General features: G+C 38.8%; 1 protein-coding gene across 4 annotated transcripts in view; it reads right to left on the minus strand.

The window, feature by feature from the left end:
- The window catches only part of NOD1 (nucleotide binding oligomerization domain containing 1), a 75176-nt gene that overhangs the window by 25771 nt on the left and 22898 nt on the right, over positions 1–26507 (minus strand). For all 4 annotated transcript variants that reach the window (XM_081970098.1, XM_081970099.1, XM_081970100.1 and 1 more), the window contains 5 exons: positions 23684–25487; positions 23214–23297; positions 20708–20791; positions 10043–10126; positions 8549–8632 (listed from right to left, as the gene is read on the minus strand). In XM_081970098.1, coding sequence (XP_081826224.1) covers positions 8549–8632; positions 10043–10126; positions 20708–20791; positions 23214–23297; positions 23684–25487 — 2140 coding nt within the window. The remainder of the gene's footprint in view (positions 1–8548; positions 8633–10042; positions 10127–20707; positions 20792–23213; positions 23298–23683; positions 25488–26507) is intronic.

The following is a 26507-nucleotide window of genomic DNA, read 5'->3' on the forward strand; positions in this document are numbered from 1 at the left end:
CAGAAATGGGGCCTCCCTGGGCTGGAGGAATTTCCCTGGAGGGCTCTCCAGGAGACACCGAAAGGGAAGATTGGGCCTGCTGTTGGGCTTTGGAAAACTGTTTTTCTAAGGCCTTCTGGCGCCTTAATGCATCTTTGTCTAGGCCTGAGCCCTGTTTGGGACCATGCCTGGAGTAAGGTTTACTCCCTCTAAAGGCCTCCCTGGCAGCTTTCCCGGCCTGTCTTACAGGGGCTCTGGAAGAGACACCCTCAGAAGTCTCAGGGGCCTGATCTGCCATGGTAACAATCACTGGATAGGACGGTAGGGGGATGGGAAAACCACCACTCACCACCTCCAGAAAGCCCACCGCAGCACGATGCTCCTGAGGAGACAGAAAAAAAACTGCAAGGCCTGAAGTAAACTTTGGAAATTTTGGCGTGAGCAGAATTCGCTCCCAGCGCCTGCAGGAGAGTAAGGGAGGCGACCCAGCAGGCCACGATCCCACGCCGCTATCACTTGCTTGGATTGGGGCCCAGGTTGCCGGTCACACCGGCCAAGTCTGACTCCACGCGGCTCCTGCAAAGAGTCAGGCACCAGGCAGCTGCGGCAAACTTTTACACGAGGAAACGGAAGGTTGCGCAATCCAAAATGGCGGCCGGAACTCACCGCTGCTTTGCGCGCCAAATTTGAAGAGGGAACAAGCCAAAATGGCTGCCCTGGAAGCCCGCGCCGCAATTTGACTTGCTAGAAGCACAAATGGCAACAGCGGGCTTCCAGCGGGAATCGGCCCCCAGTAGGGGTGCCCCAACAGCGCTGGCATCGGCACTCCGACCCACGCGCTTCCCCCAACAGCTGCCTGCGGCTTCGAGGAGCCAGAGCAAAGCCCCGGACACCAGGAGAGCCGAAAGGGTGAGAAATTCCAATTAAAGAGGGGGAAAAAAACTTAATTTAAACTCACCAGCCTGCTCTAAAAGCCTCCTTAATTACTTAAGTGTTAAGAAATTTTCTTCCTCTGGAGAGTCCAAGGAATCAATCTTAGAACTGGAGAAAATTTTAAGCGCGTCCACTGGGCTAGCTGAATTGAAAAAATCTGAGGATAGTCAGCACCAGAGGTGTGGCTTAAAGTTTTCAATTCAGTTCTGGGCAGATTGGCTGTGTTTAACCCTTCATTGGACTCTCCAGAGCAGCGCCCTGGAAAAAATGGTATTCCTTTCTTATTTCTCTGACCTTCCTTGGGACTTGCTTCAATACCACTATATTTCTAGACTTGTATTTTATTGTGGTACTTCTTGCTGCTTGCAATATTTCATTTTTAGAGGGTTTCTTTTTTTTGACAAATCTTACATGTACCTCTCTGGGCAAGTTGTTTCTCATTGCATATCTTTTTTTTTTAAACAAAGTTTTATTGGTTTTTTTATATTTTACAAAGGGGAAAGGTAAGGGAAAAGTTACAAATTTTGGCAGCTGCGAAATACAGTAGATGCACCCTCCCTCCAAACTCATAGTATACATTTGCATAAAATTCAATATTAAGTAATAACATGTAGTCAGTGTGGTAAATTCAATTGGTAATTTCGATCAGTTTATATCAGATGACTTTTCTTACTCATTTGTGTGATCTGAGCTTTCTTGTTGTCGCCCCATCTCCCCCCGCTGGCAGAGCTCCGGCCCCTCCCGTGTCTTGTATGTCTGTTGAAGAATCATCTGGTTTTTCTAGGAGCAGTTTATTTTTCTCCATAAAGGCCTGTGCCTCTATGGGTGTATTAATCCTAACTCTTGTCTCCTCCCAGAATATTAACATACCTTCAGGCATCAACCATCTAAACCACACCCTCTTCTGGTATAATTTATTCGCCAATTGCGAATATTGTTTTCTTTTTTCCCTCACTTTCTTGGGGATCTGTTTCAGGATGGTTATCTCCTTATCTTTATATGTCAAGGCTTGCCCCCTTTGTGCATTCAGGATTTCATCTCTTGTACTTTTCCTAAGAAATTTAATGTGTACCTCCCTGGGAACATTGTGTGTTCTAGCATAAGCTGTGTTTACTCTATAAGCCAGGTCTATTTCCCACCCCATCTGTTGTTTCTCCTTCTGAATATACTCAGCCAAAATGTTTATCATGATGTCCCTTATGTTTTCATCATCTGTCTCCATCACGTTTTGGAATCTAAGATAAAAAGACATTCTCTCAAACTCTATTTTCATTTGTTGGGTGTCAAGTTCTTTGTTTCCCTTCTGCACACCCTCTATCCCCCCCCCCTCATCTCAGCCGCCCCTTCCTCCAAAAGATCCAGTCTCTGTGAGTTCTTATTAATTTTATCCTGGTTCTCTTTAATTTCTTCTTTCATCTCCTTCAGTTGTCTCTTTATTTCCTCTTGTCCCTGTAGAATTTGTTGAAACATTTGATGAAACTCCAGGTCCGTAGATTTAGGTTGCTTGAAGGCTGTTAACGTTGATTGTGTGCTAGGACTGGAGGTTGCAGATGTTGGGGCAGAGGCAGCAAAGCCTGACTTTCCAGGAGGTGGTCTTTTAGATGCCATTGTTTATGAAGTAAAGAGTCCAGTCAGTATAAAAAAGGATCAGTCAGAAGAGTAGAACAGCCAAGAGAGTCCAGGAGACAGAGAGTCCAGGCAGAGGGGGATTTTCTAATCACCCTGGCAGTTGAGCAAAAGTTTTTAACTCCAAGGAGTTCAAAGGCAAACAATCAACAAGAGAGTTATCCAGGTAACACGGAGACAAAGACCGGAAGCCTGAAGTTTGGAAGGTGGAGTCAAGTTTCACATTTCATAAAGACAACGGAAGTGTGCCATCTTGCCCTGCCAGCTTCGGGTTTCGAGGCAACAAATAAAGTTTTCAAAGTTCAAAAATCCCAAAGCTTCCAGATCTCATTATTTATAGGTTTAAGTCCGAAAATCCACTTAGCTAGGGTGTGGCATCTTTGGTTTGGCTCTCCCCCTCCTCCTTCCCTTGGGGCTGAGAGCACACTTGTTTCCAGCCGCTTGTCCGAGGGGCGGGAAATCCCTCTCCCTTCCAGCCGCGCCTCTCCAAATCAAACCGAAAAAAAAGTTTGCACAACTGACGAGTTTTAAAATTAGTAATGGGGATGAAGGGAGTCTACACCTCACCGCTCCGCCACCGCATCCTTCAGTTTTCTTTTTCTCCGCACAGCCTCTCAGCGAAGACGCCCACGCGTCCTCCGATCTGCTCCCCGGTGCCTTGGGCGAGGCGGGGGACCTCCCGCCGGCCGCCGCCGATCCAGGGATCCTCTGCGGTGCCGCCCCTCCGGCAGGACGCCTCTGCGGGGCGTCCTGTGCCCCCCAAGAAGTGGGGAAGCCCACCGGGGAGCCGGAGCGAGCAACAAGTTGCCCGTCGCCTTCAGCCGCCAGAACCGGAAGTTCCCTCATTGCATATCTTATATATACTCTAAAGGTTTTCATCCATTCTGCCTAGGATATATTCCTTACTCATTTCTGTAGCCACTGAGAGAATTTCTGCGATCTTCTCTGCTAAATTCTCTCATTTCTCCTCTTCTATGTTCTGGAGTCTTAGATAGAATTCGGATCTTTCCATCTCCCACAAAACACTGACTCCATCTTGCTTTTCATCAATTGCTGTCAGCCTATAATCCATCTCCTCCACTTTTTTCTGTTATCTGCTTTTCTTCCACCTTCTGCAGTCTCTGCTCATTTTTCCCCATCATTTCCTTGACTTATTCCACTTTGCCCACTTTCTCTTCTACTCTGTTTATATGCTCCTTGATATCCACATGTATGTCTTGCAACATACTTTTTAGCTCCAAAATAGCTTTGTCTTGTTGTGTTCCTATGCCTGCTGCTTTCTGTGTCATTGAACTGGGCGGGGTGGCTGTTGCAGAAACATATGATGTTATTTTCTTCATCTCGGTATTTTGTTCTGACATTATTGCATTTAAGTTGTAATCAACTTTTGTAATCCAAAAAATAGATTAGTAGATTAATTGTAATCCTGGAGTTGCTCACACCACCCCAAGCACCGGCCTCCAATAAACCGGCCCCTATTCTTGGGCTCCATCTTCAGGTTCTTGCTACCTTAATCCATTTGCTTTATAATAACCACGTGAAGTAAAAAAAAGAGAAAAAAAAAGAAACAAGGAGAGAAAAAATAAACACATAAAAGAATATTGGTCAAAAAGCACTCATCCACCCAAGGAGATTAAAAAACAGGAGAAAAAACCCACAAAATTAATTCCACAATGGTAATCTACACCTCTTTGCAAGAGGTAAAAAAAGGAGATTAAAAAAAGAAAGAAAAAGATAAAAATTGAGTAGATAGAAAATGACCCAAAGTAACCAAATGAAAAAAAAGGAACCTTTAGTATGAATTGTCTGGGTTATCCAAGTTTCTCAGCCCTGCCCTCATAGGAAAAAGGGGGAAAGATACACTATCAGGAAGAGATTCTCAGAAATCCATTATAATGTAGCCAGGGAAGGCAAGGCAACAGCTGGTCTTATTTCTTTCTTCTAAAAGATTCACTTCATTATTATCCACAATGGTTCAAGGTCAACTCTTCTACCGGGCACAATTTACTACTAGACAGCAATGCAGACAATTAATTCAACATATTTTCTTTTAAGTTCCTGGCTTCGAAAGCAAATCTCAGCGATTCTCGAAAGTTACCAAGAAAATCAAAGGCATAGAGTGAAAGTTAAATACTGAGAGCTTCTGATTTGCTTTCTAATATCCTTAAGCAGTTCTCAAGATCTATCACTTCCTTTCTTCTATCTATCATCTCCTTCTGTTTGCTGCTGGCCCGAGGGAGGGAGAGCTTTGTAATGTCCCCTACCTCCCCTTTTTCTGTCACTCTCTCTTTCAAAAGCTTTAAACAGTGGTTAAAAAGTTAAGTTACCGGAATGTTGCATTTTCAAGCACTCTTATAATCTCACACAGATGTTCATCATGCTGATTTCCGTGCTGTCTGGCCTTCCTGCTGCGGTAGCTCACGTGGCTACTTTTCTTGCTTTGAGTCCAAAGGCAAATGCAGGCATTTTAGGGGAATTGCGTGTTCCCCAATCACACCTACTTGTGCCCCCCCTTCACTGTCCCCCCAGGACAGCTATGGTAGGGTTAAAAATAACCCTCCCTTGATACAGCAGGAATCTGACGGTTCTTCAGAGAGCCCTCTGGAGAACACGTCCTGTTGCTGGGATTCAGGCCACACCCACCCTGCAGATACTTTCTTAGGCATTACGGGTATCTTAATACAGAAGAAGAAACTGGAAAGATTTCCTGAGTTCTATCTATACTGCAAATAGATCCTGGTGATGATTAATTAGCTTTTGGCAGAACAAATAATTAGCTGTAGACAACTAATTAAAAAAAGTCTCCCATATTTTCACAATATTTTGAACATAGCATTTCAAGCTGCATTAATGAAAAAATGCATGACTGCAAGGCAAGCATGGGAGTAAAGTGAAAGGGCAAGCTATTTGGAAAATATGAAAAGGAATGCAGATCCCAAGTCCCTCAACCTGTGTTTCCTGAACTCTCCAGGAACTATAATCATATATACATTTCTATGCATTTGATACGAGTTCAAAGAGAGGTCAGTGGCCCTGCTGCCTCCAAAGGCTGCAATAACAAATTCAGGGAAAACATTTATTTTTCTCCCAAGTTTGGAGCAGTGTTTCTTTATGTAAGCTGGCTAGGAAATTCTGGGAGTTGAAGTTCACACAACTTCAAGAAAAACACTAATTTAGAATATTTAAGATTAGGTTTCAGTTAGAAGCAGGACCAAAGGTCCGATATAGATATCACAAGACTGTTACTCTTGAGGCAAGCAAAGAAATCTAATTAGATCTTTCTTTAAAACAAAACAATTGGGAAGATGAGAAGTCAAAACTGCTTACTGGTATCGTTCTGCAGCTGACTGAGAAACCAAAAGAAATGGAAGTTCTTAGACTAGATGTTCCATTGTCACTGAGAGCAGCTACTACACTTGGGAAAATAAGTGTCCTAATGAAATTCATTAACCAATTTCCCATGTCATACTTTTAATTGCCACTATAAACCATCTTAGAGCTTTGGAAAAATAAAAACCACTCAAAGTCTTTGAATAGCTGTGAAAAAAAGAGACTAAAATAAACAAACTACATTAATTATGAAGCAAATAAAGAACAGTCTACTAATGTTTACTAATTGAACATTTACCCCAAATCACATCTGTTTTCCTCCTGGACACCAAGCACAAAAGTTTTAAGGGCGGGCGGGTGGTGGAATTCCCAAGTTTAAAAATCATCAGGGTTCTGGAAACAACAATTTAGAACATTTTCTTTCCTTCCATATTTCTTTGTATGCTATTTCCTCATAGGGCTGTAGGTGATTTACACTACATAAATAGTTTTTTAAATATTCATAAAATTGAAATAGAACAATTCATTAAAAACAGAGCTATTTGCTATTACTAACACAATAAAATGCTACTATTACTGGGCTGTACAGGGAGCATAAATTTTACCACAAGACCATTGTCAAGCAAATAAAGGAATAAGTTAAAGAATGGATGTTTCTTCAAGTCATGTCAAAGAACTTTTGCCTAAAATTTATCCTTTTTTAAAAAAAGAATGGAAGGTGAAAGTAAGTACTGATATGGGATGAAGGTCTGTTGTTCAAAAAACATTTCGCTTGGTAGAAATAAACCTTGGGATCCTCATACTCTGGTAGCAAGTGATTGAAAATAAGATAATTTAGTATCTCTTCTTCAGAACTAATAATATGATTCATTTCTTTGTAATAATAGCAAATATTTGATTGTGATATGAAGAAAAACAAATGGAAGCTCATTGATTTTTCTTTTTTCATATACATGAACCAAGTAAAGCATGGTTCTCTGACATTTTGGCTTACCTGGGCTGCACTGAGTGAAAAGGAATTGTCTTAGGGTTGCATATAATATATATAATATATTTAATCTATATAAATAACAAACTTCCTTTATTTTTTAATATTTGTATTATCTTGTGGAGCCACATAATTAACTGTCCAGGGAGGCATGTGGACATGCGTGAAGTAAAGAAAGAATAAGGAAGAAAGAAGTCAATAGGAGTTCTTTCTTCAACACAGCCCATTGGCTGAATAATTTTTTGTGGAACCTAGGAAAAAAATGTTTTCTGCTTACAGAATGTACATCATTAATAAGGAGAGCATGACTCTTCCTAAAAGCTATTTAGTGAGTGATACGACTAAATAGATTTTCAGAATCTAGATTCAGTTCTTTTCCTGTCAAGCTATCTTACGTACTACCTAGGAATTCTGAAAGTTGTAGTTTCAATACATCTATAGAGGACAGGATTGCAGAAGGTGTCATGAAGAAGCAGGCCTGCACCAATTACTGGGATTTATTCTTAGTAAGGAATAGAAGCAATGGTAGTTTAGGATATTCTATTGGAGTGACACATTGGGTGTGTCCTGGGACAATCAGATCTTGGCTGCAAAAATCTGGATAACAATGATGACAGCAAATATGGTATCTATGCTGTCATCTTATCTTAGTCAATAAGTATTGAAATTGGATATCATAATCTGTTGCTCTACCCAACTCTGATATCCTAGAAAAATGCATAGGTTCCTCTGGGGGACGTTCCCCGGCTTCAATAAGACCAATTTTATTTTTATATTTTTCCATATGAAATCCCTCCTGCTTTGAGTGCATTTCTATCACTGAGCTTTTTTAAAAAAAATATGCACAACTACTGCCATTTATCCAAAAGAAATCCAGTAAAGTTTGCCATCTTGTGGAGGAATTAGAAATGCCTATATTTCTTATTTAAACCAGATGATGTTTGAAAGATTGAAAAAAAAGTGATGGACATCCCCACCACCTCTTTTTCTTTTAAAAAAAGAAATTTCTTAAAAAGTCTCCTTGTTAAATTTTGAAGGGATGTCAATACTTATTTTATTTTTAATGGATTTTTGTACAGTCAAATATAAACTGCCAGTATCATTTTCTAACTGTCACACCGCATTTTAAAACATCACTTAAATTTGATGTTTTAAATGATTGATGCTCTATTTTATCCTTTAAAATCCATTGCCAAATGTTTATCTGTTCCTCTAGTTCTTTTTCAAAAAAGGTCATATCTTCTTTTGAACTGATTGCTCTTTACTTACAATAGGATGGTCGATCTACTGGGGTCTCAGAACTGTATTTACATGTGAAGGGGAGGATCACAGAGTGTGACTATATAGTCCATGTTTTGGGCTATCATATCTGGGGTTGCAAAAATCTAAATTACTTGATGGCTGAAAAGAGATATTCTATCTAGCCAAGCTTTGATTTTTTCCCCAATGCTATAACTGCGTAAGTAAGGCCCTGGCAAAGGTATTGTTGGGAATTTTAAAAATGGCATTGTGATGCTCTGGATAGGATGAAGGAGAAAAGAGAGGTAATGTTGACAGTGACACCAGAATATTGAGGTTCTGCACAAAAGGGTAATAATGCTGGTTCTGCAAAGCTCATTGAACAATTCTGAATCTAGAGGGCCTTTTGGGTGGCATGTGGCATGAATATCAGTTTACTCATAAAGATTTTACCTGATATTGGTTAAGGTGGGGTGATTTTTCAGTGCCTCTGCAAAGGCCTTTGCTCCTTCATCCCCAATCTTGTTACCCCACATTCTGCCAAAGAGAAAAAGACCAGGTACATTAAAGAATATTACCATCATGGGTTTTTTAGAAATATTTTTTAATCCTACCTTTATAATTTTTATAAATAACTCAACCCAGCAAGCATACTTAATACTCCTTTCTATTCTTACTTTTTCCCCACAATAGCAAGTCTTTGAGGCAAATTAAGCTGCAGCGAAGTGACTGGCCAAAGTTACCCAGCTTGCTTGCATGCATAAGGCAGGACTAGAACTCAGATCTCCTAATTTTTACTTTAGTACATTCCAATAAGCTGTCAGAATCACACTATCCCTAGGGTTCTTTTTTTAAAAAAGGAACTGGACTTTCTGTTCAGAAAGCACTTTGGGACAACCAGGTCCTGGATGACTGAGAATCTCCACAGACAGAATCACACTAGTAGAGAATTCAGGAAGTTGAAGTCCTCACACATGGAAGGTGCTTAGGATGGCAATAGCAGGTTCAGGCTTAACATTATATGTGTATTAGGTCAATTGTGCCTTTTTCAATAATCCATAGGTAAGATATAGTAAGCAGCCCTTGACTTACAACCATTTATTTAATAACAGTGTGAATTCATGGCAATCTCTGAAAAAGTTAGTTACAAATTGGTTTACAATCTGTTGCAATATCCTGTAATCATGATTTGTAATGTTTTTTGCTGGTTTCTGACAAACACCTTTGCATAACTGGATTTGCACTAGCAACTGCATGACTTGAATTATAACTACATGATTCTTATGACTGTTACAAAAATGCAGTAAAATCAGTTCCAGTCAAAGATGATTCACTTTATGTGGCAGTGGCTTACAATGGAAATTCTGGACTTAAATTGTGGCCATAAATCAAGGCATTCCCATGCATGTGGTTTAACATTATGAATAAAATAATTTATACTCATTCGTTTGGAAAACAAATTTGCAAGTAGATAAAAAGCTAACAATGGGATTAGAAATGAGATTTAATAAAGCTAGACTTCTTAGCAACATAAATGTTAAAATGAAGTTACAGATTGTCTTTGTTTAACAACGACTTGTTTTTAGCGATGGGTCAAATTTACAATGGTGCTGAATGACCAGACCTCATACACAGTGATCATGACTGTGGGTTATTGCAGTGTCCCACAGTCATGATCACTACTTGTGAGTTTCCCTGCCAGTTTCTTGCAAACAAAATCAATGGGGAAGTCAGCTGGAAATAGGAAGTCATGGTCATGTGAGGTCCTCATTTAGTGATCCATGTGGTCCTTGCTTAAAAACCACAACTGGACTCCTGGAAGTGTTGCCACTAGACAGGAAGGTTACATAGTTTTTTGGTTTATGACCATATCACTTAATGGCAGTTTCTGGTTCCCATTAGCCTCATTAAATGAAGACTACATTTCTTTAAAAATGCCATACTTACCCAATTTCATACATAGTTTTACTTTTCTTGATGGCGTAAGCAAGACTTCTCCCTCCCTCGCTTGTTATCTTGTTTGCTCCTATCCTGTAAAGAAATTATTTTCCTTGAAATCAAATCAACAAACATTTTTATTTCAATTCTGTTTTAGATATCTAACATTGTTTTGGAAAAAACTGGTCTTTTCACCATGGCTCAGTTAGCCTTATGCCCCATTCCTACTTCTTCTCCTTCTTGTGCCATATCTGTCATGCCTGGACCTCGTTTTGCGTTCAATTTTTTCCTGGAGGATTAAGTGAAGTATGCCATATTTCCCTGGGTGTCGCATTGCTTGTCCAAAATATTCTAACTTTTGCTTTTTAATGACTGATGATTCCCTTTGCTTTTCCCATTCCTACATCAGCATATAATTTGATAATCTCAGTTGCAAACAGTGGTGGGTTTGGCCGTACCAGTAGTAGCCGGGAGAAATGGCCACCGTACCGATACGGTGGCTCATTTGGCCCACCCGCGTTCCATGGCCATTTAATAACACGACCGGCCCATTGCACAAGTGTGTGCAGCGTTCAGTGCTTGCACAACCTCCAACGGCCAGCTGTGTGTCACAGGGTCGTGGTGTGTGCAGGTGTGTGCAGGCGCACGCAGCGCACATGCCCATCTAGGATGCCCAGCTCCGTGTGCAGCGTACTGGCTGCGCCGGGGTCCGGAACCCACCACTGGTTCCAATCCTTATCCTGCCTTTATTACCTGTGTTCTGGCTTGCTGCTCCATGGTGGTGTTCTGCTTTCAGATATGTAGAGGTTTTAAGCCACCCAGCTTTGCTGCCCTCTTCTTTCTAACTGACATAAGCTTGCAGATACTTGTCAATTATATCTTTGCTGTGACTGGCAGATGGAGAAGACATGCCTAAACCAGTTTAGGCTGTTTTTGCTACTTTACAGTTATAATTAATCACAGTTTCACATTTGCCACACTCTAAATCACAGGTGTCAAACTTGCCGCATCATGTTATTGTCATGTGACATTTTTCCTCTTTGCGGAGCTGGGGTGGAAGTGGCCTTTGTGGGTTGCATCCAGCCTGCGGGTCACCAGTTTGACACTCCTGCTTTAGGTAATGGCTAATTTTTAAAAAGTGGAAACTTCCAACATTCTTCAGAGAAGAAGCCAGCAAACTAGTCTGCTCTGATATCATTCAACCAAGATTTAGCACTGCATCTAAACACAACTATTTGCCTTTTACTAGTACACTATGCTTTTAGTTCATACTGTGTACTCTTTCTGCTCTTTTATGAATTTTTTTAAGTACTGTATTTTTCAGAGTGTAAGATGCACTCTTCACCCCCCTAAAAGAGGCTGAAAATTTGGAGTCTTATACTCTGAATGTAGCTTTTGGAAGCTTTTTTTCACCCCTAATGAGGTGCTAATGAGTGAAATGTTAGCACCTCATTAGGGCTGAAAAAAAGCTTTGAATATTTTTATTGCAGCATACTCACACCTTTGTATACCGATACATCTAAGTGAGGCTTGGAAGAGTAAAGACAAACAAAATGGAGTCTGTGCTTCAAAAACAATTTCTCAAGGAATAGAAAATCTACTTCTCTCCAATGCCACACATTCTTTTGCAAATTGTGGCTATCTTCTTTGAATTTTCTCATTTAAGTATTCCCTTCAACTTTTCTGAGGAGCAGATAATTTGCTAGTATTACTGCTCCAAGTTTCCACATTAAAAATAGCATCGATCGTGCTGGTTGGTGATGTCAGATAAAGTTTAGATAGGAAAGTGTACTTTTTGCCCTCAATGATTATTTGTAATGATTGTAAGTGATTATTAATCAGTGTGGCCTCACTTGGAATGCATAGTCCAGGGAATAAAAAGTGTGTGCCCTCAAAACCAGCAAATTTATATGCTGAAGCTGACCAGACTAAGGACGCTAGCCAGATGAATACCTGGTAGGCAAAAAAAAATTCCTATTTCCTCCCCCAAAACTAAGATGCATCTTATACTCCAAAAACATGGTACTTTTAATTGATTCATTAAAACTAAACAGATATGCACAGTGCACAAACCATGTGCAAATTGAATCTTGGAAATTTTTGTTGGGAGAATATGTAAATTACTTTGTAATCTACTTACAAATTAAAATGTAATCAAATGGGCAGGAGAGATTACTCTTCCTTCTAAAACAAGGCAATTAAAATATTGAACAGGGTATTTCATTCTTTGCACACACACACACACACACACACACACAATCCACTCACTCATCACAAAATTTCCAGAACTGTAAAATCTACAAACTTGAAATTTGCCACGTATGTTCCTCTTGGCTTCTAGGTGCTTACTAAGAAAGGATTTTTCGAAATGACCATCAGATCATTAGTATTTCTTATACAGTATTTATATATATAGATAGATTAACACGCTCTGATGCTAAGGAGTTAGACATTCTATTCCCCCACAGTTCTGAAAAGAACTGTGTTCCAACTGCCAATTGCCTCACATTCTGTTACCTCAGTTCAAACTGGCAGATGTTCCACTCCTTCACTCAAGAGCGATCTGGGGTTCCTTACAGTATTAAATGTTGGTACCCCACCAAAATGTCTACGCCTTCCACCTATAAAACTGCATCCAAACTCAAGAAGGCAGGGGAAATATTCCCTTATGAGTTTCAATCATCGACCACCACTGAGCCAACGGTTTATGAACCAATTTTTCCTGCATATTGTCCCATCCCCAAGTCACTTCTTACACTGATCTCCTCAGTTCAGATTAATCTGTTCCTCTTACTGTAACACCAATTAAAGGGAAAAGAAGGAAAAAATGCCACCAGCACCCCTGGATTTTTGGTCTATGTAGCCAGGCTAATAACTTGCATAGCATAGACTTTCAATTCCTCCGTCAGATGAATTGCTCAGGACCTCCCTGTAAACAAAATTCCTGGTTTTATTCTCTGGCTGGAGGATGGCCAGGCTATCAGGTGAACTGATTCTGGAGCATATCACATACAACTGGCCATGGGAGAAACAGTCACTCCTCAGATGCATATCAGCCACTTTCAAAGTCTGTCCCTATGCCTTATTGATGGTGATGGCATAGCACATTTTAACAGGAAATTGTAGATGTTTGAACTTGAAGTGGTAGTCTGATGGGATCAGAGGAATTTGGGGGGATGAAAACGGTTTCTCCCTGATTGACACCTGTGAAAACCGTGGCTTCGATTACATGTTTGTACGGTCTTCACCTGAAGCCTGATGCCTTTGCACAGTTTCGGAGGGCTTAGATTGTGTAACAGCAGGTTTGGAGCCCCAACCTTGAGGTAGAGGACATGAGGTAGTAATCATGGAGGGTTGAGAGTGTGCAAGAACTCCACAGGGTAATGTACAGCATCCTCAACCTAACTGCCCATTAATTTTCAAGCTTTAAATGTCAATTTATCAAGCCTGATCACATAGCTTCGTAGCAAAGCACTATCCAGCTAGTGTGCTTATATGGAAAAAGTTTCTAAAGCTGATGAATCCTAGCCAAAGTTACAATATTAAAATAATTTTGGGAAACATTCATATGCAAAGAATATTCTTAAATTCAAATACAGATAGTCAGTGAAACAACACCATCATTGAGCCTGCTCATTATGATTATAAGTTGTGGTCATTAAGCAAGCTGCCAAGGTGCTTGCCTCACTTACTGACCACAGTCTCTGCTCTCCCCATCGCAGTCACTCAGTAACCATGCAGATTGTTAAGCAGAGGATAAGTTTCCTTATGAGTGTGGAGGCCCTGGGAGATCTAGTGCAGGCCCAGACTTGTATTGCAGCACCTCTCTAGCTCACAGATGACCAGGGCATCTCCCATTCTCATGGACCCTGTGCTCTGCTTCCTGCCAAATTGGGTCTCCATAGACTTTGGGTACCATATCCTCCTCCCTACCCCATTCCTGTTGCAGATTGGTCATTTATCTTTTTGGTATATCCTTGGGAAGAAACCACTCCATCGCAAGGCCTTCCTACATAATGGTCCCATTGGAAGTGACCCTTATTTTGAAAGCATTCACAATGAATGATACACACTCAGCTTCTTTATACAGTGGTGGTCATATGGTGTCATCCCAGAAGTAGGCACCATTTTGCAGAGCAAGACATATGGAATCACTACAGTATCCCTGCTGTTGTTCATAAGGGTGGGCCAATTGCTAAGAGGCTGAATTTTGTTCACATGACTGCAGAGGCACTGTAGAGACTATTGACTTTGGGTAAGGGTTATAAGTCCCTTTGTTCAGTGTCACTGTAATTGAATAGTTGTTGAACAATCATTATACACACACACACACTCACTCTACAAGCCACCAAACCAAACAGAGGAAATAGATGAATTTTTTGCTATCAGCTAGCTAATGAGTAAGGAAACAAATCATAATGGTAATAGGGAACTTTAACTACCCTGACATCAACTGAAAGACAAATTCTGCATGTGGGAGATTAAACAGTTTCCTGACAAGCTTAGCTGATCACTTTGTCAACCAAAAAGTATAGGAAAGACCTAGAAGGTCAGTCTTACAAACATGATGAAATGATAGAGGGGGTTGAAGTTGCAGGAACTTGGGGGGAGAGTAATCATGTCATACTGGAATTCAACATAATGCAGGCACAAGTAATTGAACAAAGTCAAATACTATCTTAGACTTCAACAAACTAAGAGTTTAGGAAGGATTCCATGGATGGAAATCCTAAAAGAGAAAACAACTCAAGATGCTTGGAAAACTCTGAAAAATGATATTATAAAAGCCCAATTTAACACAATATCCCAGAGACAGACAAACAAGAAACCCCAGATGAAGCCAGAATGGTTGCATAAAGAACACTCTGACAAACTGAGAGAAAAAAAGGACAAGTATAAAAAATGGAAAGTGGAACATATAACTAAAACAGAATACCAACAAATAGACCGAATGTACAAGGACGAAGTCAGGAAAGTTAAGACTAAGAATTAACTAAGACTTGCAACAAATGCCAAAATTAAGAGTTTCTGTCAACATGTAAAATCAAGACAAAACTCAAGGAAATGACTGTTTCACTATTAGAAGATGACAAAGTAGTGACAGATAGCAGGGAGAAAGCAGAACTGATTAATTCATTCTTTGTATCTGTCATCCCACAATAGGAAAAAATAGTCCAATCTACCAACAACAGCACCATAGGAAACAGACCAGGAATGCAAGTCAAAACAGGCAAGAAAGTGGTAAGAGAACACTTATCCACTTTAGATGAGTTCAAATTGCCAGGTGCATTACTGAGTTCTGAAGAAGCTGGCAAACATTATCTTGGAACCACTGAACATAATCTTTCAGACCTCCTAGAGAACAAGGGAACTACCAAAGAACTGAAAAAGACCTCATGTGGTTGCAATCTATAAAAAGGGAGAAAATATATTCCAGAAACTAGACAAATCAGCTTGATATCAATACCTTGGAAGATCCTGGAAAAGATAATCAATGCATTTGTGGGCATCTTGAAATGAACAAGATAATTAACAGAAGCCAACATTGGTTTGTCAAAAACAGATTATGCCAGATAAACCTTATTGCCTTCTTTGGCAAAATGGTTAAATTCGTGGATAGGGGAAACAGTGTGGACTATTTATTTAGATTTCAGTAAGGCATTTGACAATGTAGCCCATAGCCTACTTTTTTGTAAGACAGAACAATATGGGACAGTACAATTGTGGAGGAGTTAATAAGAGAACTAATCATATTTGCAGAAGATACCAAGCTAGGGGAATATAATATTTTAGATTTGGATAGAAATACAGAAGGACCTTGACAGAGGTTTCTTTTCAACAAAATGAAATTCAGTGTTGAGAAAAATAGGGTCCTGCACTTCAGCAGGAAAAATCAAATGCATAGCTTTAGAATTGCTCAACAGTAGTAACTATGAGAGGGATCTAGGTGTCCTAATATAGCACCACTTAAGTTAGAACCAGCAATGTCCTGCAGCTGCAAAAAAAGCTAATACAATTCTAGATTACATCAACAGAAGAATAGTTTCAAGATCATGTGAAGTGATAATGCCACTTTATATGCATTATTGAGACTACATTTGGAATACTCCATCCATTTCTAGTTACCATGATACAAAAAAAGAGATTGAGACCCCAGAAAAAGTGCAGACAAGAACAACAAAGATAATATGGAAATCTGGTGGCTAAACCATATGAGAATGATTGTGGGAACTAGGTATGTTTAGTCTAATGAAGAGATGACTAGAAGTGATATGATAGCAATCTTCCAATACTTTAGGGGTTTCATATAGAAGAGGGAGGATGGAAAATCATTAAAGAAAACCAACCTAGAACTAAAGAAAAATTTCTGACAATGAGAACAATTAATCAGTGAAATGGCTGACTTCCGGAAGTTGTGTATGCTCCATCACAGGAGGTTTTCAAGAAGAGACTGGAGAATAATTTGTATAGAATGGTTTAAGATTTCCTGCCATTGGATAGAAGCTTGGACTAGAAGATCTCAAAACTCACTTCCAACCTTATTATTCTATGTTCTATCTATTCTATTATCTGTCAGACAATCTATACATTTTTCACCCATCCAAGAAAGGGACTGAGTTACTTGGCATTAAATTCACAGATTTTCTGGATAAACATTTAAACTGAACAGCACGCATGTAGAATAATTAATTGATACAGAACATTTCTGTCCCCAGCAATCTAAAATTCATAGGGTTATCAGTGCATGTAACATAGATGTTTGTGCGGGTAAGATTATCACTCCTGCTGTCAAGCAAAACCAAGCATTTAATAGTGAGTGCCATATCATGTGCATGAATCATACAAGTGGCAAGAAAATAGGGACAGTCAGGCATAACACAGGTTATGTAGACAGTAAACACAGGGTCAATCAAAATGGACTCAAATGTCTATACAGCAATGCACAGAGTATGAGGAATAAACAGGGTGAATTAGAAATTCAAGTAAATGAGGGCAGATACGATATTGTTGCCATTACAAAACTTGGTGGGATGAAACCCACAAATGGAACATATAGCTAGAAGGATTTAAATTATTTAAAAGAAATAGACCAAATAAAAGAGGAGGTGGAGTTGCATTCTATATAAGAAATAACTACATCTCTACAGAAATAGAGCACAACAATAATGAGAACTATCTTGAATGCATTTGGGTCAATATTAAAGATTGGGGAGTAAATGACATTGCCATAGGTCTATACTACAGGCCACACAACCAAGCAGAGGAATTAGATGAACTTTTTGCTAATCAACTAACTAAGGTATGTGGGAAGCACACCACAATAGTAATGGGGGAATGTATTGATAGAAATAGACTCAGAAACAGAATTAGTTAAAGATTGTATGATAAAATGGGCACAAAATTTTGAAGAACCAATAATGATGGAAACATGGGAAGAGATTTGGGTAAGAAATGTAAAATTTACACAAGCTCAGAACTTGAGAGACAATTTCTACAAGATGTTGTACAGATGGCATTTAGATCCAAAAAGGCTAGCCTGTATGTATCCGAATCTACAATCTAAATGTTGGAGATGTGACTGTGTTGGTGCCATGTACTACCATATTTGGTGGACTTGTAAAAAAGTTAAAGCATTTTAGATAAAAATATGGAGGATTATTCAAAATATTTTGAAAAAGAAGATAAAGTTCACAGCCCAGTTTTTGTTAGGCATAGTTTCAGACTGTACTGTCATAGAGACTAATCTGATCTTGAACCTAACGATGGCAGCAAGATTGTTGGTGGCGCAATACTGGAAGAAGGAAGAGTTGCCCACTATCCAAGAATGGACGTTAAAAGTAGTAAACTTAGCAGAGATGGTCAAAATTTCAGCGTATCTGAAGGATCACTCCGATGAGAAGTACAAGCTGGACTGGAGAAGATGGATTGACTATATTCAAAACAAATACCGGACTAAAAAAATTCAGTTAGCTTATGAATGAAGGCATAAAGAATGTTACAATTTATTCAAAGTTAGTTTAATAAAGTTAAAGCACAAGAATTAGTAACATGTTAAAATTAGTTAGCTTATGTTAGCGTATGGTTGTTAAATGTTTATACCCTGTATTTTGCTCTGGGAGGTCAGGGGGAGGGAGGGTGGGAAGAGGGAAGGGTAAGGGGAGTGGTAATTGTAAATTTTATTTTAAAAATTTAATACAAAAAATAGTAATGGGGGATTTTAACTACCCTGACGTCAACTGGGAAACAAACTTTGCACCAAGAAGAAGATCCAACAGGTTCCTAACAAACCTGGCAGACAACTTTGTTTCCCGAAAAGTAGAGAAGGGAACAAGGGGATCAGCCATATTAGACTTAATTCTCACTATCAGAGAGGAAATGATAGAAGGTGTTGAAGCCACAGGAACCCTGGGGGCAAGTGACCATGCAATATTGGAATTCAACATTATGCAAACACAAATAGTAGAACAAAGTCAAGCTAGAGTCTTGGACTTTAAGAGAGCTAATTTCAATAAACTTAGAGAGAGCTTGGGAAGAATTCCATGGATGAGAATCCTCAAGGGGAAAACAACTCAAGAAGCTTGGGAAATTTTGAAAAATGAGATTACAAAAGCCCAGTCTAGCACAATACCAATGAAGAAGAAAAATAACAGCTCCCAAAAGAAACCAGCAAGGCTGCATTAAGAACTCTCTGACAAATAGAAAGACAAAAAAGATAAGTATAAAAAGTGGAAAGATGGGGACATAACTAATCAGCAAATAGCCTGAGCCTGTATAGATGAAGTGAGGAAAGCTAAGGCTCACAATGAAGAAAGGCTTGCCACAAAAGTAAAACAAAAACAAAAAAAGCTTCCAACATGTTAAAAACAAGAAAAAGGTTAAGGAAACAATTGGTCCATTGCTAGGAGAAAGTGGCAAGAAGGTGACAAGCAACAGGGAGAAAGCAGAACTATTTAACTCATTTTTTTGCATCTGTCTTTACACAAAGGGATAAAACAGTCCAATCTATCAAAAACAGCCCACCAAAATCAGATTAGGAACCCAAGTTGAAATAGGGAAGAAAATGATAAGTGAGTACCTGTCTACCCTAGACGAGTTCAAATCACCAGGACCGGATGGATTACACCCCAGGGTTCTGAAGGAACTGGCAGACGAGATCTCAGAACCACTGAACTATATCTTTCAGAGATCCTGGAGCACCGGGGAACTGCCAGAGGACTGGAAAAGAGCTGATGTGGTTTCCATCTTCAAAAAAGGAAAACTATAGACCTATCAGCCTGATCTCAATACCAGGAAAGGTTCTGGAAAAGATAATCAAGCAACGAATTAGCGAACACCTAGAAGTAAACAAAGTAATAGCCAAAAGCCAAAATGGGTTTGTCAAAAATAGATCATGCCAGACTAATCTTATTGTACTCTTTGACAAAGTAACAAAATTAGTGGACCAGAGGAATGCCGTCAATATAGTTTACTTGGACTTCAGTAAGGCATTTGATAAGGTAGATCATAATCTACTACTAGATAAAGTAGAAGAATGTGGGTTAGACAGCACCCCCACCAGATGGATTCATAACTGGCTGACCAACCGCACTCAACGTGTAGTCCTCTACATGGAGGGAAGTAAGCAGTGGAGTACCCCAAGGCTCTGTTTTAGGCCCAGTACTCTTCAACATCTTCATCAATGATTTGGATGAGGGAATAAACGGGGAACTCATCAAATTTGCAGATGACACCAAGCTGGCAGGAATAGCCAACACTCCAGAAGACAGGCTTAAGATACAGAAAGATCTTGACAAACGTGAACATTGCACACTATCTAATAAAATGAAATTCAGTGGTGAAAAGAGTAAGGTTCTACATTTAGGCAAGAAAAATGAAATGCATAGGTACAATATAGGTGGTACCTTGCTCAATCGTAATAACTGTGAGAGGGATCTTGGAATCCTAGTGGACAACCATTTAAATATGAGCCAGCAGTGTGCAGCAGCTGCCAAAAAAGCCAACACAGTTCTAGGTTGCATAAACAGAGGGATAGAATCAAGATCACGTGAAGTGTTAATACCACTTTATAATGCCTTGGTAAGGCCACACTTGGAATACTGCATTCAGTTTTGGTCGCCACGATGTAGAAAAGATGTGGAGACTCTAGAAAGAATGCAGAGAAGAGCAACAAAGATGATTAGGGGACTGGAGACTAAAACATATGAAGAACAGTTGCAGGAACTGGGTATGTCTAGTTTAATGAAAAGAAGGACTAGGTGAGACATGATAGCAGTGTTCCAATATCTCAGGGGTTGCCACAAAGAAGAGGGAGTCAAACTATTCTCCAAGGCACCTGAGGGTAGAACAAGAAGCAATGGGTGGAAACTGATCAAGAAGAGAAGCAACTTGGAACTGAGCAGAAATTTCCTGACAGAACAATTAAACAGTGGAACAGCTTGGCTTCAGAAGTTGTGAATGCCCCAACACTGGAAGTATTTAAGAAGATGTTGGATAGCCATCTATCTGAAACGGTGTAGGGTTTCCTGCCTAGGCAGGGGGTTGGACTAGAAGACCTCCAAGGTCCCTTCCAACTCTGCTATTGTATTGTATTGTATTGTATTGTATTAAGAGTCCATTTTTGAAGGCTTGATCACTTGAGAGCTAGGATGGTATAGGTATGGGAGAGATACTTACTTAACATAGATGAGGCTTGGACATTCCTCAATGAGTCTTGCCACATATTTTGCTCCAATATCAGTAATCTGGTTGTTGTATAAGCTTCGGAAGGAATAATAGCAGTTAGAGTATTAACTAATTAAGTTAATTACATCAAATACATATTTTTTTTAAAAGTACAAATACATTTTCCCAATTATAACCTAATTGAGATTTCCTTTGCACAGGAATCAATAAAAATTAAAAAACCAGTTCCATATAGTTTTGGACCTCTTAAAATTTGTTACGATATGTTGCTCATTCAGTAATTTTTGACGCATATACTGCTTTTTCAATTGATCTTAGAATAAAAGGCATTACATTCAAGGCAGTTTCTTCTAAGGGGACAAGTATAAGTTTACTGTTCTATTAAAACAGAAATTAACAGATAGAAGGTACTTAGCTATTTAGCTCTCATCAGAGAGTGGCTAACAAATCTTAGTGGCTAACAAATCTGCCTAATATGTAACACAGCCCAGGTTCAAATCCCAGTAAGGGTATGGCTAGCTGATGAGAGCTAAATAGCGTGAAATAGATCTATACTAGTCTCCCTTTATTTATTTATCAGCACAAATACAACACAAATATAAAAAGGCAACATTAAAAATAAAAATATGGTTTTCTCCCTGGATGGTCCTCTGTAATGAGCCGAACGACATAAAGGGGGAGTAGTGAGCTCCCGCCCATATTTGGGCATAGCAGGGGTTGTAACACAAATACATACCTATTTCCCTGGATCAGCTGATAAGGAGGAGAGCCTGTGGCTTAGTGGCTAACAAATCTGCCTAATATGTAACACAGCCCAGGTTCAAATCCCAGTAAGGATATGGCTAGCTGATGAGAGCTAAATAGCTTGAAATAGATCTATACTAGTCTCCCTTTATTTATTTATCAGCACAAATACAACACAAACATAAAAAGGCAACATTAAAAATAAAAATATGGTTTTCTCCCTGGATGGTCCTCTGTAATGAGCCGAAGGACAGAAAAGGGGAGTAGTGAGCTCCCTCCCATATTTGGGCATACCAGGGGTTGTAACACAAATATGTATGTATGTATGTGTGTGTGTGTGTATGTGTATGTATGTATATGTATATGTATATATGTATGTATGTATGTATGTATGTATGTATGTATGTATGTATGTATGTATGTTAGCCACTACACCACAGATTTGTTAGCCACTACACCACAGGCTCTCCTCCTTTATCAGCTAAGCCAGGGAAATAGGTATGTATTTGTGTTACAACCCCTGGTATGCCCAAATATGTATGCCCAAATTTATTTATCAGCACAAATACAACATATATATATATATACAACAAATACAACATATATATATATACAACAAATACAACATTTGTTGTATATATATATATGTTGTATTTGTGCTGATAAATAAATTTGGGCATACATATTTGGGCATACCAGGGGTTGTAACACAAATACATACCTATTTCCCTGGCTTAGCTGATAAAGGAGGAGAGCCTGTGGTGTAGTGGCTAACAAATCTGCCTAATATGTAACACATCCCAGGTTCAAATCCCAGTAAGGGTATGGCTAGCTGATGAGAGCTAAATAGCTTGAAATGGATCCATATTAGTCTCCCTTTATTTATTTATCAGCACAAATACAACACAAATATAAAAAGGCAACATTAAAGATAAAAATATGGGTTTCTGCCTGGATGGTTTTCTGTGATGAGCCGAAGGACAGAAAGAGGGAGGAGTGAGCTCCCTCCCATATTTGGGCATAGCAGGGGTTGTAACACAAATACATACCTATTTCCCTGGCTCAGCTGATGAGGAGGAGAGCCTGTGGCTTAGTGGCTAACAAATCTGCCTAATATGTAACACAGCCCAGGTTCAAATCCCAGTAAGGATATGGCTAGCTGATGAGAGCTAAATAGCTTGAAATAGATCTATACTAGTCTCCCTTTATTTATTTATCAGCACAAATACAACACAAATATAAAAAGGCAACATTAAAAATAAAAATATGGTTTTCTCCCTGGATGGTCCTCTGTAATGAGCCGAAGGACAGAAAAGGGGACTAGTGAGCTCCCTCCCATATTTGGGCATACCAGGGGTTGTAACACATACACACACACACACACACACACACACACACACACACATATATATATAATATATATATATATATATATATATATATATATATATATATATATATATATATATATATATATATATATATATATATATATAGTTTTCCTAGTGCTCTCCAACTCATCTCTGTTATTCTGTTATTTCATGATGTTGCATTAAATATAAAAATTCTAAAGGCAGGATATAACTAACTAACTAACTAACTAACTAACTATGTATTGATAGCAATCAAGTAATGGATCAAATGATCTGGCAATGATCTAGATGTGGAAGTCATTACTCTTTCACATTACTCCCCTTGATAATTGAAACACGCCTTCACACAATGAATTTCTGAGCTCGTCCTTTGTACATACCCCAAATAAGACACAATTTTGAATTTGGACAGCTCCTCGTAAAGCACTCTCACACCTTGATCTGTGATCTGGTTCACGCTCACCCTAAAGTAAAAGAAAGATGTGATAAAGTAGCTGGTTCACAGCACCATATATATTGAAGTATGAGCCTTTTAATTCAAAGAAGCATCAGCATTCTTTGTAATACCATCAATGTTTGAAAACAGAACAAAATGGCCTCTTTCTTTTCTCCTTCACTAACTGAAGCAATTTATCCATAAATAAGTAAAACAATCTCTAAAAGAAACTCATTATAATTCCTACAAGTAATATTTTAGGGATTCCTAGAATTACTCAAAGGACAATTTTATCAGCACTGTGTAGATGAGAGGGTGAAAAAAGGAAGAATGAAGAGTCTGTCCTCGATTCTTTCAAGGAGAAATAGCTTCTTTCCTTATATCAGTTCCTATTATATCATTGTGTTACTGTACCTGAGTACTGCCAGATGGCTAAAGCAAGGCTGCAGCTGCTTGATCCCATAATCATTGATGTTGTTATTGTCCAGATCAAGGGCCAGGTGTTTCTGGAAATGATGCATAACAAAGGAGATGGCACTGCAATCAGCGGAGTAGGCATTGCAGTAAGTCAGTTTGATGTAGTTGGCACGCATGCATTTGGCAACCCCTTTACCAACTTTCTCACTCTGTGTCTCATAGATGCATCTCAGCATCCAAACAAAGTTTGGCATTACTTGAACCTGTTTGTATTCTTTCAGCGTTGACCGAGAGAGACCCTTCAGGTGAGACTTCATGCTTTCAAAAAAATAGGCAAGAAGAATCCTCCTTTTTTTCTTGACTGTACTCAGAGGAATCAGATGCCTCAAGAGTTTCTGCCTTGCCTTAGAAAGCAACCCACACAAGAAGAGATTAGTAAAATGAAAGTGCTCTTTATTTCGGAAAGGATCCCCTCCTGTTGGGTGGTAATTTTTTAACCAGGAAAGAGGCAAGCAGGAAGACAGAGTTCTGTCTTGCATGGAGCATTCAGCAAAGAACTGCAACAAATCCCTGGCCCCCACTTTCTCATCTGTTACCAGATAAAAAGCTGCGAAAAATGACTGCAAGGTCAAATGCAGGAATTCATAGCAAGATTGGTCTACAGTACCTTCATAATTAGGAACTGTCCTGAGAAATCCTAAATGTAAATCCTGCTCAAGGAGGTCACTAAGGACTTCCTCTTGCTCAAAGACAAAGAGAGATTTCTGCATTCCTATGTAGGCTATTTTACTCAGTGCAAACAATTTATCTTTATTGGACCTGTATGTTTCTTCTTGGCTTCTGTTGTTCTTCTTTAGCAAATTTGTCTTTTGAATGCGATTAAGGTGGACTTCAGTCATGAGCAAGAATATGTCCGTTAGAGTGACAGTGAAGTCTGGGAGCTCATGGCTATCAAATGCAGAGTGGAAATGTTCAAAGCATTTGAACATAATCCAGCAAAATAATGGCACCAAACACAAACTGCTTAGATTTGGGTTGGCTTCCAGTTGGTTCAAAACCAAAGTCTGACATCCTTCATCTTTGAAGAATATTTTAGTATAATCTTTCAGGTTACTACTGGAAAACCCTCGGAGATGTACTTTCTTCCGGACAATGTTTTTATCAATTTCTGTCCCTGTCCTGGCTGTCAGAATTTTTCTAGAACCCTTCAAAAGTTTTCCACTGAGGAGGCCCACCAGAAGAGCAAGTGGGTGAATAGATTCAGTGGGAGAGCAGATTTCAGGAATACTACTGAGATCAAAATCAGAATGAATTTCATCAAATCCATCAAATGTAAACAAGACAGTATGAGGAAATTTTACAATGAAGTTGAAAACCTCCTCTTGATCCTGATCTGGGAAACAATTATACTTGAAGAGAAGATCCTTTAAACAAAACGCTTCTTCTTGCTTGAAGCAGCTGAACATTCGGCATCGGAAACGAAAGAAGAATTTGGCCCCTACGTCAAAGGCATTTTTGGACCAGAGATTTTGCATCTTTTGCAGTAACATGGACTTTCCAATTCCAGCATCCCCAAAAATATAGATGGTCTCTCCATTTTCATTGATCAGCCCAGAACTATCAAGAAGTAGATCTTCTAAAGCATCCACATTACTGAGTTTCTCATTTTTATGATTCAGAAACTCCATAATATTGGCAGAATATATTTCTTCAAGCAACATGTCTTCCTTTTGGGCATATGACATGACAAACTTTGTTTCTCGGCCCAATTCATCTTTAAGTTTCTGCTGGTATCTGCTGACTAAAGATAAAGCTGAGTATTATTAAATGAATTTTAATGCAGTTCACCTAACAGAAAGCTTTTTAGGAGCCATTAAAAATATACTACTAATAGATGATGTGATTTATTTAAATTGTGCTCTACTCTTTCATATTTCTCTGGAATATGTGAGAATTTTCAAAGCAGCTATTGACTTTCTTAAGGGACTGACATCTACTCAAAAAGTAACAGTAAAATATACATACACTCATAAACACCAAGTATTTGGTTCATAAACTTTACACATATAGACTTCCTCCACAAAGATATATTGCTGTAAATGTATGCCAGGAAATTGATGTCCCCCTCAATACACAAAGTGTAATTTCACATGCATGACATAGTCACACATTATATGTCCTAAAGGCACATTAATTTTATGGTCCTCTTTTTAAAGATTTGATAAATTATTTTTGAAAGACTATATTATTGCATATGTGCAATTGCATATGTATATGTGTTTGTGCACAATTATTGATTGATTGCAATATTTAGATTTGCTTTTATTAGTGTTATTCGATTTTGTCACAGCATTCTAAAGTTTTCTCTTTGGTTAACAATTCTTTTGATATTTTATGAAGCTGTATTAGGTTTAAACATCATTTCCCTAAGATTAGCATATTTCCAACTTGCAAATTGTCACAGGATTACTTTACTCTGTCTGAACCCAATTGCAATAATAAATAATATTAAAATATCTATTATATAAAATTATATACATTTTTCACTTACTTTGCCCAGTGGGGAAAGTAAGTCTCCCAAATGTAATGGTTATAATGCCTATTATTTTGTTTAGTGACAAGTAGTTACAAGGAATTCAATACAATTAGTCCTTGACTTACAACAGTCATTTAGTGACTATTCAAAGTTATAATGGCACTGAAAAAAAGTGATTTATTACCATTTTTCACACTTATAATCATTGCAGCAATCTGATAGTCATACAATCAAAATTCAAATGCTTGGAAACTGATTCATATTTATGACTGTTGCAGTGTCCCA

The sequence above is a fragment of the Natrix helvetica genome (assembly GCF_964273705.1).
Source record: "Natrix helvetica genome assembly, chromosome: Z".
Taxonomy (NCBI): Eukaryota; Metazoa; Chordata; class Lepidosauria; order Squamata; family Natricidae; genus Natrix; species Natrix helvetica.